Here is an 18,762-nt window from a genome sequence, read left to right as displayed (position 1 = left end):
AGCGTTTCCCTGGAAAGTTTCAGCATCGCCTCGGAGGTTAATGAATGCAGCAGCCTCTGGGAAAATATCCGTGTTACTCTTCCCAGAAGGGAGATACCAGCTGATCTCAGCCATTCCGTTGGATATCCTGCGGGGCACATTCCCACATCTCATCTCGGAGTGCAGGAAGATGTTCTGCTGCAGCTGTGCCTGACTCAGGGTGAGATTGAGGATTCGGGATTTGGACACTGTGCACCTTCCCAGTCTGAGGAAGGACACCGTTGGCATGGCTGCTGTCACGATGGGCACCTCCACAACGGGGCTGATGTCTGTAGGAGAATGTGGGCACCATGTTTTAACAATGGGCCTCATGGCCCAGAGGAGAAGGGTGGCACCAGACCCTTCTGTGGGTTCCCTCACCTTGTCCATGGGGTGACTGTGTGTGTCTGGCATCAGAAAGGGTAATGCAAACTGGCACAGAGACATCTTCAGCATCAGTTCCTGCTGGAGAGAGTGGTCAGCACAGAGGAAAATGGCAGCAATGATGTCCAGAGGATTCATCCCACCATCCCCCGGTTCTTTTACCTGAAACAATCGGCCGAAATCTTCATCATCAATGTCCTCACATTGCTGGAACTGAACAGGTGGCCAGTCGGGATTCCTCGCCAGTGAATTGGCTGAGAGGATCCTTTGGAGAAATCGCCAGGGAAGATCTTCTGCTCGAGTTGGTTTGCTGTCCTCCAGTTTATCCTGGGACTTCTCCCGTACAGTCTTTAGAGACAATTTGTGAGGATAATGATCCTGTAATCCCAAATCCTTTACAATTTGACAAAGTGTATCATGTAGAGAATTGTTACTTCCATCTGGGAAATCATTGTTTATTCTTTCCGAGACACCCATTGATCCCTCTGAGATGTTGAATGAATTCTGATGAGATTGTTCCTCAGTGTCTGTTTTTCTCTGCACTTCTGAGCTACGTTCCTTGGCTCGTTGTATCTCAGGTTGATGTTCATCGACCTCAATCCCACTTTCCATCGCAATGTCAGCCATTTTCTCCAGGCTCAGCAAGGGCTGGTCCCTGTCCCTCATTAGAATTACTTGTTTGATCTGAGAACGGAGCTTTTCCACAAGTTTAGCCTCATTTACATTTGCCCGAAGAATGCATTGTTGAGGTTTTAACTTTAGATCTTTGAACAGATTCTTCACCTGCTCAGGGGTTATGTGTTGCTGATTGATGTGGGTGTTGACTATGAGAAAGAGTTTTGCTGGTGACTGTGTGAGAGAGGTGAGGAATTCTCGTTCCTTCTCACCGATAACATCAATGAAAATAAAGAGAGCAGCAGATACTTTTGCCAGAAACCGAGCGTTTCCCTGGAAAGTTTCAGCATCGCCTCGGAGGTTAATGAATGCAGCAGCCTCTGGGAAAATATCCGTGTTACTCTTCCCAGAAGGGAGATACCAGCTGATCTCAGCCATTCCATCGGATATCCTGCGGGGCACATTCCCACATTCCATCTGGGAGTGCAGGAAGATGTTCTGCTGCAGCTGTGCCTGACTCAGGGTGAGATTGAGGATTCGGGATTTGGACACTGTGCACCTTCCCAATCTGAGGAAGGACACCGTTGGCATGGCTGCTGTCACGATGGGCACCTCCACAACGGGGCTGATGTCTGTAGGAGAATGTGGGCACCATGTTTTAACAATGGGCCTCATGGCCCAGAGGAGAAGGGTGGCACCAGGCCCTTCTGTGGGTCCCCTCACCTTGTCCATGGGGTGACTGTGTGTGTCTGGCATCAGAAAGGGTAATGCAAACTGGCACAGAGACATCTTCAGCATCAGTTCCTGCTGGAGAGAGTGGTCAGCACAGAGGAAAATGGCAGCAATGATGTCCAGAGGATTCATCCCACCATCCCCCGGTTCTTTTACCTGAAACAATCGGCCGAAATCTTCATCATCAATGTCCACACGTTGCTTGTACTGATCAGGTGGCCAGTCGGGATTCCTCGCCAGTGAATTGGCTGAGAGGATCCTTTGGAGAAATCGCCGGGGAAGATCTTCTGCTCGAGTTGGTTTGCTGTCCTCCAGTTTATCCTGGGACTTCTCCCGTACAGTCTTTAGAGACAATTTGTGAGGATAATGATCCTGTAATCCCAAAGCCTTTACAATTTGACAAAGTGTATCATGTAGAGAATTGTTACTTCCATCTGGGAAATCATTGTTTATTCTTTCCGAGACACCCATTGATCCCTCTGAGATGTTGAATGAATTCTGATGAGATCGTTCCTCAGTGTCTGTTTTTCTCTGCACTTTTGACGTACGTTCCTTGGCTCGTTGTATTTCAGGTTGACGTTCATCGACCTCAATCCCACTTTCCATCGCAATGTCAGCCATTTTCTCCAGGCTCAGCAAGGGCTGGTCCCTGTCCCTCATTAGAATTACTTGTTTGATCTGAGAACGGAGCTTTTCCACAAGTTTAGCCTCATTTATTTTTGTCAGAACAATGCATTGTTCACGTTTTAACTTTAGATCTTTGAACAGTTTCTCCACCTGCTCAGGGGTTATGTGTTGCTGATTGATGTGGGTGTTGAATATGAGAAAGAGTTTTGCTGGTGACTGTGTGAGAGAGGTGAGGAATTCTCGTTCCTTCTCACCGATAACATCAATGAAAATAAAGAGAGCAGCAGATACTTTTGCCAGAAACCGAGCGTTTCCCTGGAAAGTTTCAGCATCGCCTCGGAGGTTAATGAATGCAGCAGCCTCTGGGAAAATATCCGTGTTACTCTTCCCAGAAGGGAGATACCAGCTGATCTCAGCCATTCCATTGGATATCCTGCGGGGCACATTCCCACATTCCATCTCGGAGTGCAGGAAGATGTTCTGCTGCAGCTGTGCCTGACTCAGGGTGAGATTGAGGATTCGGGATTTGGACACTGTGCACCTTCCCAGTCTGAGGAAGGACACTGTTGGCATGGCTGCTGTCACGATGGGCACCTCTACAACGGGGCTGCTGTCTGTAGGAGAATGTGTGCACCATGTTTTAACAATGGGCCTCATGGCCCAGAGGAGAAGGGTGGCACCAGGCCCTTCTGTGGGTCCCCTCACCTTGTCCATGGGGTGACTGTGTGTGTCTGGCATCAGAAAGGGTAATGCAAACTGGCACAGAGACATCTTCAGCATCAGTTCCTGCTGCAGAGAGTGGTCAGTACAGAGGAAAATGGCAGCAATGATATCCAGAGGATTCATCCCACCATCCCCTTGTCCCCTAACTTCAAATAAATCATTGAAGTCTTCATCATCTTCATCCTCACTGTCCGAGGACAGATCAGGTGGCCAGTCAGGATTCCTCGCCAGTGAATTGGCTGAGAGGATCCTTTGGAGAAATCGCCAGGGAAGATCTTCTGCTCGAGTTGGTTTGCTGTCCTCCAGTTTATCCTGGGACTTCTCCCGTACAGTCTTTAGAGACAATTTGTGAGGATAATGATCCTGTAATCCCAAATCCTTTACAATTTGACAAAGTGTATCACGTAGAGAATTGTTACTTCCATCTGGGAAATCATTGTTTATTCTTTCCGAGACACCCATTGATCCCTCTGAGATGTTGAATGAATTCTGATGAGATCGTTCCTCAGTGTCTGTTTTTCTCTGCACTTTTGACGTACGTTCCTTGGCTTGTTGTATCTCAGGTTGACGTTCATTGACCTCAATCCCACTTTCCATCGCAATGTCAGCCATTTTCTCCAGGCTCAGCAAGGGCTGGTCCCTGTCCCTCATTAGAATTACTTGTTTGATCTGAGAGCGGAGCTTTTCCACAAGTTTAGCCTCATTTATTTTTGTCAGAACAATGCATTGTTCACGTTTTAACTTTAGATCTTTGAACAGTTTCTCCACCTGCTCAGGGGTTATGTGTTGCTGATTGATGTGGGTGTTGAATATGAGAAAGAGTTTTGCTGGTGACTGTGTGAGAGAGGTGAGGAATTCTCGTTCCTTCTCACCGATAACATCAATGAAAATGAAGAGAGCAGTGGATACTTTTGCCAGAAACCGAGCGTTTCCCTGGAAAGTTTCAGCATCGCCTCGGAGGTTAATGAATGCAGCAGCCTCTGGGAAAATATCCGTGTTACTCTTCCCAGAAGGGAGATACCAGCTGATCTCAGCCATTCCATCGGATATCCTGCGGGGCACATTCCCACATTCCATCTCGGAGTGCAGGAAGATGTTCTGCTGCAGCTGTGTCTGACTCAGGGTGAGATTGAGGATTCGGGATTTGGACACTGTGCACCTTCCCAGTCTGAGGAAGGACACCGTTGGCATGGCTGCTGTCACGATGGGCACCTCTACAACGGGGCTGCTGTGTGTAGGAGAATGTGGGCACCATGTTTTAACAATGGGCCTCATGGCCCAGAGGAGAAGGGTGGCACCAGGCCCTTCTGTGGGTCCCCTCACCTTGTCCATGGGGTGACTGTGTGTGTCTGGCATCAGAAAGGGTAATGCAAACTGGCACAGAGACATCTTCAGCATCAGTTCCTGCTGCAGAGAGTGGTCAGTACAGAGGAAAATGGCAGCAATGATATCCAGAGGATTCATCCCACCATCCCCCGGTTCTTTTACCTGAAACAATCGGCCGAAATCTTCATCATCAATGTCCACACATTGCTTGTACTGATCAGGTGGCCAGTCGGGATTCCTCGCCAGTGAATTGGCTGAGAGGATCCTTTGGAGAAATCGCCAGGGAAGATCTTCTGCTCGAGTTGGTTTGCTGTCCTCCGGTTTATCCTGGGACTTCTCCCGTACAGTCTTTAGAGACAATTTGTGAGGATAATGATCCTGTAATCCCAAATCCTTTACAATTTGTGGGAGGCTGAGATTTTCAGGCCCATTATTTCCAGAAGGTAAAATGTTCGTCATCGTCTCTGATGCGCTCCGTGTTCTCCTGGAATCTCTGTTCTTTCAGGGGTGTGGCTGGTTCGGGGAGCGGCGTGCTGGTCGTGGTGTTTTGGGAATAGGTGTACTGTTCTGTTTCTCAAATTCCCACAACGGTAAAACTTGTCTCCAATGATTTATCGTTTGACTCTATTCCTGTCCTGGATATTTGCTGTGCCTGATGTCCTGTTGGAACACACAGTTCCTGTCCCAGGATCTCAGGGCTGAATGGTTCCGTGTCTCTGGCTGGTGATCCTCTGTCAGGTCTCGTTGTCCTGGCATGGTGTGTACTGAGTACAGTCAGTAGGTGATCACCATGGCAACCTGGAATTGGTCACAGAATTATACCTGGCCTTTGTGACACCACACCAGGAGGACTGGGTGCAAACTTGTTGTCCTTAGTAAATGAACGATACACTTTCTCTCGAGGGAGTCTAATGAAGATTCTGCAGATTTCTTTCCCTGGGTTGACTTGACAGAATCGTTGAAATACTCAGCAGGTCAGGCAGCATCTGTGGAGAGAGAAACAGGGTCAGCGTTTCTGCTCCATGTGTTGGTGAGTCTGTCACATCAGGAGAAGTTGAGTAGACCATCCCTCTGTCCACTGGGGGTTAGAAGAATGAGTTGTGATCTCACTGAACTGAGGACAGAGTTTAACATTGCTGGATACAGGGAGGATGTTCCCACTGGCTAATGAGTCTAGGACCAGGGCACAGGCCGACTGTAAGGGGTGGGCTGTTCATGACCGTGATGAGGGAAATGTCCAAGTCTCCACACAAATAGAACACAGAACCTAGAACACAGGATGGGAACCAGGATGATAGAGCTGACGATGAGCCAGCAGGTTTACAATAGATGATGGGTGTAACATGAATGTAAGAAAGGACAGGCCAATGTCTGGGTAAAAATACAGACAGTGCAAAGAGCTAAATTCTACCACAGAGTCAAAATTTAAAAGGGCAAAGAATACAGGACTAAAGGTGCTGGATTTAAATGTGTGTAGCTTTTAGAATAAGGTTGATGAGCTCATGGCACAATTACAGATTGGTTGGTGTGACGTTGTGGGCATCTCTGAGTCGTGGCTGAAAGAAGGCCATAGTTGGGAGGTTAACATCAAGTAATATACAATGTACTTTGTATCGAATGGACAGGCAGGAAGGCATAGGCGGTGGTGTGGCTCTGTTGGTAAGAGATGGAATTACACCTTTAGAAAGAGGTGACATAGGGTCCGAGAATGTTGAATCTTTGTGGTGGAGTGAAAAAACTGCGAGGGTAAAATCATTATGGGAATCATACAAAGGCCTCCAAACAGTACCCAAGATGTTGGTTGATATTGCAAAGGGAGCTAGAAAAAGCATGTAATAATAATAATGACACAATTGTGATGGGGGACTTCAATATGCAAGGGGATTGAGAAAATCAGGTTGGTGTTTGATCTCGAGAGAGGGAGTTTGTTGAGTGACTATGAGATGTTTATTTTAGAACAGCTTGTGCTTGAGCCTACTTGGGGAAAGGTTATCCTGGTTTGGGTGTTGTGTAATAACCCAGATCTGATGAGGGAGCATAATAGAACATAGAACATAGAAATTTACAGCACATAACAGGCCCTTTGGCCCACAATGTTGTGCTGACTATATAACCTACTCTAGAAACTACCTAGAATTTCCCTACCGCATAGCCCTCTATTTTTTCAAGCTCTATCTACCTATCTATGAGGCTCTTAAATGACCTTACTGTTTCCACTTCCACCACCACCGTTGACAGTGCATTCCACGCACCCCCCACTCTCTGTGTGAAAAACTTACCCCTGACATCCCCTCGTTACCTGTTTCCAAGCACCTTAAAACTATGCCCCCTCGTGTTAGCCGTTTTAGCCCTGGGAGAAAGCCTCTGTCTATCCGGATGATCAATGTAAAGGAACCCCTGGGAGGCATAGATCATGATATGATTGAATTCAGACTGCAATTTATGCAATTTTTAATGCAATTTGCATAATCACATCAATCGGTATCACAATGGAATAAAGGGAATTACAGAGGCATGAGAGAGGAGCTTGCCCAGGTGGATTGGAGGAGGACACTGGTGGGGATGACGGCGGGACAGGGATGGCTGAAGTTTCTGGGAATAGTTCACAATCCAGTTCAAAATAGTTTCTCGGATAGACATGTCCCACAGAAGAAGCAGCTCTCTAATGGCAGGGGTAGGCAACCATGGCTGACAAAGGAAGCTAAGGACCACATAAAAGCCAAGGAAAGGGCATATAATGTTGTAAAAGTGAGTGAGAACTTGGATGATTGGGAAGCTTTTAAAATCCAACAAAATTCAATTTAAAAAGCTATAAGAAGGGAAAAGATGAAATGAGGGCAGACTAGCTAATAATATAAAGCAGGATATCAAAAGATTTTTCAGTTATATAAGGAATAAAAGGAAAGACATGAGCAGTGTGGCAGAGGTCAATGAGGGTCAGGGAGAAGGTGTGAGTGCAGTTGGTATTACAAAGGAAAAAGTGTGAGGCAAGCTGAAAGGTCCTAAGGTGGATAAGTCACCTGGATCAGATGGACGACATCCCAGAATCCTGAGAGAGTTTGCTGAAGAGATAACGGATACATTGGTCATGATCTTTCAAGAATCACTTGATTCTGGCATGGTCCTGGAGGACTGGAAGATTGCAAATGTCACTCCAGTCTTTAAGAAGGGATGAAGAGAAAAGAGAGGAAATTATAGGCCAGTTAGTCTAACCTCAGTGGTTGGGAAAGTGTTGGAGTCTGTTATTCTGGGTAAGGTTTCAGACTACTTGGAGACTAATGATAAAATAAGTCAAAGTCAGCATGGTTTCTGTGAAGGGAAATCTTGCCTGACAAATCTGTTAGAGTTCTTTGAGGAACTAACAAGTAGGGCAGACAAAGGAGAGGCAGTGGAATTTATTTACTTGGATTTTCAGAAGGCATTTGATAAGGTGCCACACATGAAGATGCTTAACAAGATAAATTCCTGTGGTGTTACAGGAAAGATACTGGCATGGATAGAGGAATGATTGACAAGCAGGAGGCTGTGAATGCAAATAATCTTTTCTGGTTGTCTGCCGACGTCCTTCAGAGGTCAGAATTGGAACAACTACTTTTCACATTGTTTGTCAATGATTTAGATAATGGCATTGATGGGGTTGTGGCAAAATTTGCGGATGATATGAAGATAGGTGGAGGGGTAGGTAGTGCTGAGGAAGCAATGTGATTGTAGCAGGACTTAGACAAATTGGAAGAATGGGCAAAAAAGTGGCAGATGGAATACAGTGTTGGGAAATGTATGATCATGCATTTTGGTAAAAGGACCAATAGTGTTGACTATTATCCAAATGGGGAGAAGGTTCAAACATCAAAGCTGCGGAGAGTTTTAAGAGTCCTTGTGCAAGACTCCCAGAAGGCTAATTTAGAGGTTGAGTCTGTGGTAAAAAAGACAAATGCAATTTTTTTTCAAGAGGAATAGAATATAAAAGCAAGGAGAGAATGCTGAGCCTTTATAAGACACTAGTCAGGCCACAGTTGGACTACTTATGGCATGAACATCGATTTCTCAAACCCCCGGTAATGCCCCCAGCCACCCCCTCCCCTTTCCCTCTCTCACCTGATCTCCTTGCCCACCCATCACCTCCCTCTGGTGCTCCTCCCCCTTTTTCTTTCTTTCATCACATTCTGTCTCTTTCACCGATCAACTTCCCAGCTCTTTACTCTGTCCCTCCCTCTCCAGGTTTCACCTGTCACCTTGTGTTTCTCTCTCCCTCCCCCACATTTTAAATCTACTCCTCAGCTTTTTATCTCCAGTCCTGCCGAAGGGTCTCGGCCCAGAATGTCGCCCGTACATTTTCCATAGATGCTGCCTGGCCAGCTGAGTTCCTCCAGCATTTTGTGTGTGTTGCTCGGATTTCCAGCACCTGCAGATTTTCTCTTGTTTGTGACCCTATATTGATTATTGGAATCTTAGCAAGATTACCAATAAAAATCATCACTGCTTACCATCAATGAACTCAGCCTTTGATTTACTGCAAGGGTCAAATTCTTCACTAAATTGGATCTTGGATTTAATTCAATTTGGAAGTGTCAGCGTGATGAATGGAAGATGACATTCAATACCCCACTGGGCATTATGAATATCTAGTCATGCCCTTTGGACATGTTCATTTATTAATGATCGTAGGAAGTATTGTCAGAAAGTCGGATGATAGTGCTGAAGATGAGGTGGTTGGTTTACAAACAGAGGCACTGTGTAGTGAGGAGAAGCTGTTGACAGGGCAAAATTGTAGTCAACATGCTGAGTTGCAATGTAAAAGGCAGACAAAATTGAAAAGGGTGAATACAGGACTGTAAGTTTTATATTTGAAATCGTGCAGTATATGGAATAAGGCAGATGAACTTGCAGCACAGTTGTAGATTGGCAGGTATGATGTTGGCATCACTGAATCACGGCTGAAAGATGATTATACATGGGACACTAATCCAAAGATACACATTTTTATTGAAAGGACAGACTGGAAGGCCAGTGGAGGTTCGTGTTGCTCTATTAGTAAAAAATGAAATCAAATCATTAGAAAGAAGTGACACAGGGCCAGAATGTTTCAGAAACATAGAAAACCTACAGCACAATACAGGCTCTACAGCCTGCAAAGTTATGCTGAACATGCCCCTACCTTAGAAATTACTAACGTTACCCATAACCCTCTATTTTTCTAAGTTCCATCTACCTATCCAAAAGTCTCTTAAAAGACCCCATCGTACCCACCTCCACCACCGTTGCCGATAGCCCATTCCACGCACCCACCACTCTCTAAGTAAAAGACTTACCCCTGGCATCTCCTCTGTACCTACTCCCCAGCACCTTAAACCTGTGTCCTCTTGTGGCAGCCATTTCAGCCCTGGGAAAAAGCCTCTGACTATCCACACTCTCAATGTCTCTCATCATCTTGTACACCTCTATCAGGTCACCTCTCATCCTCCATAGCTCCAAGGAGAATAGGCCGAGTTCACTTAACCTGTTTTCATAAGTTATGCTTCCCAATCCAGACAACATCCTTGTAAATCTCCTCTGCACCCTTTCTATGGCTTCCATATCATTCCTGTAGTGAGGTGACCAGAACTAAGCACAGTACTTCAAGTGAGGTCTGACCAGGGTCCTATAAAGCTGCAACATTACCTCTCGGCTCCTAAATTCAATTCCATGATTGATGAAGGCCAATGCACCGTATGCCTTCTTAACCACAGAGTCAACCTGCACAGCTGCTTTGAGCGTCCTATGGACTCGGACCCCAAGATCCCTCTGATCCTCCACACTGCCAAGAGTCTTACCATTAATACTATATTCTGCCATCATATTTGACCTACCACAATGAATCACTTCATACTTATCCGGGTTGAACTCCATCTGCCACTTCTCAGCCCAGTTTTGCATCCTATCAATATCCTGCTGTAACCTCTGACAGCCCTCCACAGTATCCACAACACCTCCAACCTTTGTGTCATCAGCAAACTTACTAACCCATACCTCCACTTCCTCATCTAGGTTATTTATAAAAATCACAAAGAGTAAGGGTACTAGAACAGATCCCTGAGGCACCGACCTCCATGCAGAATATGACCCGTCTACAACCACACTTTGCCTTCTGTGGGCAAGCCAGTTCTGGATCGACAAAATAATGTCCCCTTGGATTTTACTTTCTCAATAAGCCTTGCATGGGGTACCTTATCAAATGCTTTGCTGAAATCCATAAACACTACATGTACTGCTCTTCCTTCAATGTGTTTAGCCACATCCTCAAAAAATTCAATCAGGCTTGTAAGGCATGACCTGCCTTTGACAAAGTCATGCTGACTATTCCTAATCATATTATACCTCTCTGAATGTTCATAAAACCTGCCTCTCAGGACCTTCTCCATCAATTTACCAACCACTGAAGTAAGACTCACTGGCCTATAATTTCTTGGGCTATCTCTATTCCCTTTCTTGGATAAAGAAACAACATCTGCAACCCTCCAATCCTCCGGAACCTCTCCCATGCCCATTGGTGATGCACAGATCATTGCCAGAGGCTCAGCAATCTCTTCCCTCGCCTCCCACAGTAGACTGGGGTACATCTCGTCCGGTCCTGGTGACTTATCCAACTTAATGCTTTCCAAAAGCTCCAGCGCATCCTTTTTCTTAATATCTACATGCTTAAGATTTTCAGTCCACTGCAAGTCATCACTACAATCACCAAGAGCCTTTTCCATAGTGAATATTGAAGTATAGTATTCATTAAGTACCTCTGCTATCTCCTCCGGTTCCATACACACTTTCCCACTGTCACACTTGATAGGTCCTATTCTTTCATGTCTTACACTCTTGCTCTTCACATACTTGTAGAATGCCTTGGGTGATTCCTTAATCCTACCTGCCTAGGCCTTTTCATGGCCCCTTCTGGCTCTCCGAATCTTCTTCTTAAGCTCCTTCCTGTTCGCCTTATAATCTTCTAGGTGTCTAACATTACCTAGCTCTCTGAACCTTTCGTAACCTTTTCTTTTTTCCTTGTCTAGATTTACTACAGCCTTTGTACACCACGGTTCCTGTACCCTACCATAACTTCCCTGTTTCATTGGAACGTACCTATGTAGAACTCCACACAAATATCCCCTGAATATTTGCGACATTTCTTCCGTACCTTTCCCTGAGAACATCTGTTCCCAATTTAAGCTTCCAAGTTCCTGCCTGATAGCCTCATTATTCCCCTCACTCCAATTAAACACTTTTCTGACTTGAATCATTGTGGGTAGAGCCAGGATATGCAAGGGTAGAAAGATACTGATGGGAGATGTATACAGACCTCCAATCAGTAGTAAGAATGTGGTCTACAAATTACAAAGGAAGGTTAAAAAAATACATGCCAAAATGGCAATGTTACAATAGTCATGGGGGACGTCAATATGCAGGTAGACTGGTAAAATTAGGTTGATACTGGATTCCAAGAGGGGAATTTCTAGCACGGCTATGAGATGGCCTTTTAGAGCAGCTCGTGATTGAGCTAGTGGCTAAGGAGTTGGGCTTCATGTTTCTTGACAATTGGGCCTTGTTCCAGGGGAGGTGGGACCTGTTCTGGCAGGACGGATTGCTTCTGAACTGGAGGGGGACTAACATCCTTGCGGGAAGGTTTGCTAGTGCTGCTCCGGGGGAGGGGGTTTAAACTAGATTTGCAGGGGGAGGGGAACCAAAGTGTTAGAGCAGATAGTGAGGTGGAGGAGGATAGAGGTCATGCAAGAGCTGCAAGTATAGTGCATGGAGTAAAGCCAGATATAACATATAAAGAGGCTTTGAGGAAAGAGAAACAGAATAAAGGGTGTAAAGGTAGTAAGGTAGAAGGGCTAAAGTGTGTGTACTTCAATGCAAGAAGCATCAGGAACAAAGGTGATGAACTGAGAGCTTGGATACATACATGGAATTATGATGTAGTGGCCATTACAGATACTTGGCTGGCACCAGGGCAGGAATGGATTCTCAATATTCCTGGATTTCAGTGCTTTAAAAGGGATAGAGAGGGGGGAAAAGTGGAGACAATAATAGACAATAGGTGTAGGAGTAGGCCATTCTGCCCTTCGAGCCAACACCACCATTCAATGTGATCATGGCTGATCATCCACAATCACTGCCCCGTTCCTGCCTTTTCCCCATATCCCTTGACTCCGCTATCTTTAAGAGCTCTATCTAACTCTTTCTTGAAAGCATCCAGAGAATTGGCCTCCACTGCCTTCTGAGGCAGAGCATTCCATAAATCCACAACTCTCTGGGTGAAAAAGTTTTTCCTCAAATCTGTTCTAAATGGCCTACCCCTTATTCTTACACTGTGGCCTCTGGTTCTGGACTCACCCATCAGCGGGAACATGCTTCCTGCCTCCAGTGTGTCCAATCCCTTAATAATCTTACATGTTTCAATCAGATCCCCTCTCATCCTTCTAAATTCCAGTGTATACAAGCCCAGTTGATCCAATCTTTCAACATATGATAGTCCCGCCATCCCGGGAATTAACTTCGTGAACCTACGCTGCACTCCCTCAATAGCAAGAATGACCTTCCTCAAATTTGGAGACCATAACTGAACACAATACTCCAGGTGTGGTCTCACCAGGGCCCTGTACAACTGCAGAAGGACCTCTTTGCTCCTATACTCAATTCCTCTTGTTATAAAGGCCAGCATGCCATTAGCTTTCTTCACTGCCTGCTGTATCTGCATGCTTGCTTTCATTGACTGATGTACAAGAACACCTAGATCTCGTTGTGCTTCCTCTTTTCCTAACTTGACTCCATTTAGATAGTAATCTCCCTTCCTGTTCTTGCCACCAAAGTGGATAACCTCACAGTTATCCACATTAAACTGCATCTGCCATGCATCTGCCCACTCACCCAACCTGTCTAAGTCACCCTGCTTTCTCCTAACATCCTCCTCATATTTCACATTACTACCCAGCTTTGTGTCATCTGCAAATTTGCTAATGTTATTTTTAATCCCTTCTTCTAAATCATTAATGTATATTGTAAATAGCTGCAGTCCCAGCACCGAGCCTTGCAGTACACCACTAGTCACTGCCTGCCATTCTGAAAAGGACCCGGTAATCCCTACTCTTTGTTTCCTGTCTGCCAACTAATTTTCTATCCATGTGAGTACCCTACCCCCAATACCATGTGCTTTAATTTTGCCCACTAATCTCCTATGTGGGACCTTATCAAAGGCTTTGTGAAAGTCCAGGTACACTACATCCACTGGCTCTCCCTTGTCCATTTTCATGGTTACATCCTCAAAAAATTCCAATAGTTTAGTCAAGCATGATTTCCCCTTCGTAAATCCATGCTGACTCAGACCGATCCTGTTACTGCTATCCAAATGTGCCGTTATTTCATCTTTTATAATTGACTCCAGCATCTTCCCCACCACTGATGTCAGGCTAACTGGTCTATAATTCCCTGTTTTCTCTCTCCCTCCTTTCTTAAAAAGTGGGATAACATTAGCTATCCTCCAATCCTCAGGAACTGATCCTGAATCTATAGAACATTGGAAAATGATTACCAATGCTTCCACGATTTCCAGAGCCATCTCCTTAAGTACCCTGGGATGCAGACCATCAGGCCCTGGGGATTTATCGGCCTTCAGTCCCATCAGTCTACCCAACACCAATTTCCTTCAGTTCCTCCGCTACCCTAGGTCCTCTGGCCACTATTACATCTGGGAGATTGTCTGTGTCCTCCCTAGTGAAGACAGATCCAAAGTACCTGTTCAATTCGTCTGCCATTTCCTTGTTCCCCATAATAAATTCACCCATTTCTGCCTTCAAGGGCCCAACTTTGGTCTTAACTAATTTTTGCTCTTCACATACCTGAAGAAGCTTTTACTATCATCCTTTATATTCTTGGCTAGCTTACCTTCGTACCTCATACCTAATAAAGTTAGGTCTTTATTCTTTGGAGCGTAGAAGGTTGGGGGGGGGACTTGATAGAGGTATTTAAAATTATGAGGGGGATAGATAGAGTTGACGTGGATAGGCTTTTTCCATTGAGAGCAGGGAAGATTCAAACAAGAGGACATGAGTTGAGAGTTAGGGGGCAAAAGTTTAAGGGTAACACAAGGGGGAATTTCTTTATTCAGGGAGTGGTAGCTGTGTGGAAAGAGCTTCCAGTAGAAGTGGTAGAGGCAGGTTCAGTATTGTCATTTAAAGTAAAATTGGATAGGTATATGGACAGGAAAGGAATGGAGGGTTATGGGCTGAGTGCGGGTCAGTGGGATTAGGTGAGAGTAAGCGTTCAGCACAGACTAGAAGGGCCGAGATGGCCTGTTTCCATGCTGTAATTGTTATATGTTTATATTGTTGTTCCAGTCATCCCTGCGAGTGGAGGAGGGGTGGCATTACTGAATGGACTCTCAATATTCCTGGATTTCAGTGCTTTGAAAGGGATAGAGAGGGAGGAAAAGGGGAGGAGGGGTGGCATTACTAGTCAGGGATACTATTACATCTACAGAAAGGATGGGTAATGTAGCAGGATCCTCTTTTGAGTCAGTATGGGTGGAAGTCAGGAACAGGAAGGGAGCAGTTACTCTACTGGGGGTATTCTATAGGCCCCCTGGTAGCAGCAGAGATACCGAGGAGCAGATTGGGAGGCAGATTTTGGAAAGGTGCAAAAATAACAGGGTTGTTATCATGGGTGACTTTAACTTCCCTAACATTGATTGGCACTTGATTAGTTCCAAGGGTTTAGATGGGGCAGAGTTTGTTAAGTGTGTCCAGGATGGATTCCTGTCACAGTATGTTAACAGCCCGACTAGGGGGAATGCCATACTAGATCTAGTATTAGGTAACGAACCGGGTCAGGTCACAGATCTGTCAGTGGGTGAGCATCTGGGGGACAGTGATCACCGCTCCCTGGCCTTTAGCATTATCATGGAAAAATATAGAATCAGAGAGGACAGGAAAATATTTAATTGGGGAAGGGCAAATTATGAGGCTATAAGGCTAGAACTTGCGGGTGTGAATTGGGATGATGTTTTTGCAGGGAAATGTACTATGGACATGTGGTCGATGTTTAGGGATCTCTTGCAGGATGTTAGGGATAAATTTGTCCTGGTGAGGAAGATAAAGAATGGTAGGATGAAGGAACCATGGGTGACAACTGAAGTGGAAAATCTAGTCAGGTGGAAGAAGGCAGCATACATGAGGTTTAGGAAGCAAGGGTCAGATGGGTTTATTGAGGAATATAGGGTAGCAAGAAAGGAGCTTAAGAAGGGGCTGAGGAGAGCAAGAAGAGGGCATGAGAAGGCCTTGGCGAGTAGGGTAAAGGAAAACCCCAAGGCATTCTTCAATTATGTGAAGAACAAAAGGTTGACAGGAGTGAAGATAGAACTGATTAGAGATAAAGGTGGGAAGATGTGTCTGGAGGCTGTGGAAGTGAGCGAGGTCCTCAATGAATACTTCTCTTTGGTATTCACCAATTAGAAGGAACTTGATGATGGTGAGGACAATATGAGTGAGGTTGATGTTCTGGAGCATGTTGATATTCAGGGAGAGGAAGTGTTGGAGTTGTTAAAATACACTAGGATGGGTAAGTCCCCGAGGCCTGATGGAATATTTCCCAGGATGCCCCACGAGGCGAGGGAAGAGATTGCTGAACCTCTGGCTAGGATATTTATGTCCTCGTTGTCCACAGGAATGGTACCGGAGGATTGGAGGGAGGCAAATATTGACCCCTTGTTCAAAAACGGTAGTAGGGATAGTCCAGGTAATTATAGACCAGCGAGCCTAACGTCTGTGGTGAGAAAGCTGTTGGAAAAGATTCTTAGGGACAGAATCTATGGGCATTTATAGAATTATGGTCTGATCAGGGACAGTCAGCATGGCTTTGTGAAGGGAAGATCATGTCTAACAAACCTGACAAAGTTCTTTGAGGATGTGACCAGGCATATAGATGAGGGTAGTGCAGTGGATGTGATTTACATGGATTTTAGTAAGGCATTTGACAAGGTTCCACACGGTAGGCTTATTCAGAAAGTCAGAAGGCATGGGATCCAGGGAAGTTTGGCCAGGTGGATTCAGAATTGGTTTGCCTGCAGAAAGCAGAGGGTCATGGTGGAAGGAGTACATTCAGATTGGAGGGTTGTGACTAGTGGTGTCCCACAAGGATCTGTTCTGGGACCTCTACTTTTTGTGATTTTTATTAATGACCTGGATGTGGGGGTAGAAGGGTGGGTTGGCAAGTTTGCAAATGACACAAAAATTGGTGGTGTTGTGGATAGTGTAGAGGATTGTCAAAGATTGCAGAGAGACATTGATTAGGATGCAGAAGTGGGCTGAGAAGTGGCAGATGGAGTTCAACCCGGAGAAGTGTGAGGTGGTACACATTGGAAGGACAAACTCCAAGGCAGAGTACAAAGTAAATGGTAGGATACTTGGTAGTGTCGAGGAGCAGAGGGATCTGGGGGTACATGTCCACAGATCGTTGAAAGTTACCTCACAGGTAGATAGGGTAGTTAAGAAAGCTTATGGGGTGTTAGCTTTCATAAGTTGAGGGATAGAGTTTAAGAGACGTGATGTAATGATGCAGCTCTATAAAACTCTGGTTAGGCCACACTTGGAGTACTGTGTCCAGCTCTGGTCGCCTCAGTATAGGAAGGATGTGGAAGCATTGGAAAGGGTACAGAAGAGATTTACCAGGATGCTGCCTGGTTTAAAGAGTATGGATTATGATCAGAGATTAAGGGAGCTAGGGCTTTACTCTTTGGAGAGAAGGAGGATGAGAGGAGACATGATAGAGGTGTACAAGATATTAAGAGGAATAGATAGAGTGGACAGCCAGTGCCTCTTCCCCAGGGCACCACTGCTCAGTACAAGAGGACATGGCTTTAAGGTAAGGGGTAGAAAGTTCAAGAGGGATATTAGAGGAAGGTTTTTTACTCAGAGAGTGGTTGGTGCGTGGAATGCACTGCCTGACACAGATATAAACAACAAGGCACTCAACTTATAGGCACAAAATAAACAACACACGAGCCTAGGCACAAGCCAAAAATCAACCACATCAGAAAGATTCAAACTCTGGTGAATAAAGGTAAGTTTTGAGCCTGGACTTAAAAGAGTCGATGGAGGGGGCAGATCTGATGGGGAGGGGAATGCTATTCCACACTCTAGGGGCTGCAACAGCAAAGACGCGGCCACCCCTGAGCTTAAATTTAGATCGCAGAACAGCCAGGAGCCCCAAGTCAGCCGACCTGAGGGACCGGGAAGTAGAATAAGGGGTTAGAAGGTCTGCGATATGGGGGGGGGGGGCAGCCCATTTAGGGCTTTATAAACAAACAGGAGAACCTAAAAATCAATTCTAAACCATACTAGTAGTCAGTGGAGAGAGGCCAGGATAGGAGTAACATGGTCCCTCTTCCGGGCACCCGTCAGGAGCCTGGCTGCGGCATTCTGGACCAATTTCGGGTGGGACAGGGACCACTGACTAATCCCAGTATACAGGGAGTTGGAGTTGTCCAAGTGGGAGGATATAAGGGCATGGATGACTTTCTCAAGATCTTTAAAGAGAGAAACGACTTGATTTTGGCAATAGTACGAAGCTGAAAAAAAACTGGCTTTTACTACTGCATTAACTTGCTTGTCAAAAGGACCCTAATGGCAGTTGTATACAGGCCTCCAAACAGCAGCCGGGATGTGGATTACAAATTACAAAAGGAGATAGAATAGGTGTGTCAGAAGGGCAATGTCATGATAATCACTGGGGATTTTAACATGAAAGTGGATTGGGAAAATTAGGCCAGTACTGGACCTCAAGAGAGAATTTGTAGAATGTCTACGAGATGGCGAGAGCTTAAGAAACCCTTAGGGAACAGTGATCACAATATGATCGAGTTCACTTTGAAATTAGAGAAAGAGAAACTAAAATCCAATGTGTCAGTATTTCAGTGGAATAAAGGCAATTACAGTGACTTGAGAGAGGAGCTGGCCAAGGTCGACTGGAAAGGGACATTTGCAGGAGGACAGCAGAGCAGAAATGGCTGGAGTTTCTGCAAAAAATGAGGGAAGTGCAAGATAGATATATTCCAAATAGGAAGAAATTTTTTAAGGGAAGAAGGGCACTATCATGGCTATCAAGTGAAGTCAGAGCCAAAGTAAAAGCAAACTGGAGGGCATACAACAAAGCCAGAGCTAGTGGGAAGATAGAGGATTGGGGAGCTTTTAAAAACTTACAGAAGGAAACTAAGAAAGTCATTAGGAAGGAAAGAATGAATTATGAAAGGAAGCTGGTGATTAATATCAAAGAAGATACTAAAAGCTTTTCTAAGAAAATAAAGGGTAAAAGAGAGTTGAG

General features: G+C 45.3%; 1 protein-coding gene across 2 annotated transcripts in view; it reads right to left on the bottom strand.

Moving 5' to 3' along the window:
• Positions 1–18,762, bottom strand: part of LOC140726090 (interferon-induced very large GTPase 1-like) — a 93,809-nt gene that overhangs the window by 49,914 nt on the left and 25,133 nt on the right. Inside the window, exon 1 of one of the 2 annotated variants that reach the window (XM_073042028.1) lies at positions 997–4,491. The exons of the other annotated variant lie outside the window; for it this stretch is intronic. Coding sequence (XP_072898129.1) covers positions 997–4,488 — 3,492 coding nt within the window. The 5' untranslated portion in view covers positions 4,489–4,491. Of the gene's footprint in view, positions 1–996; positions 4,492–18,762 lie in introns of those variants that run through there. 2 annotated transcript variants of the gene reach the window in all.

The sequence above is a fragment of the Hemitrygon akajei genome, chromosome 4, assembly GCF_048418815.1.
Source record: "Hemitrygon akajei chromosome 4, sHemAka1.3, whole genome shotgun sequence".
Classification (NCBI taxonomy): Eukaryota; Metazoa; Chordata; class Chondrichthyes; order Myliobatiformes; family Dasyatidae; genus Hemitrygon; species Hemitrygon akajei.
Note: the sequence above shows the minus strand (reverse complement) of the source record. Positions and strands in the feature narration are given on the sequence as shown.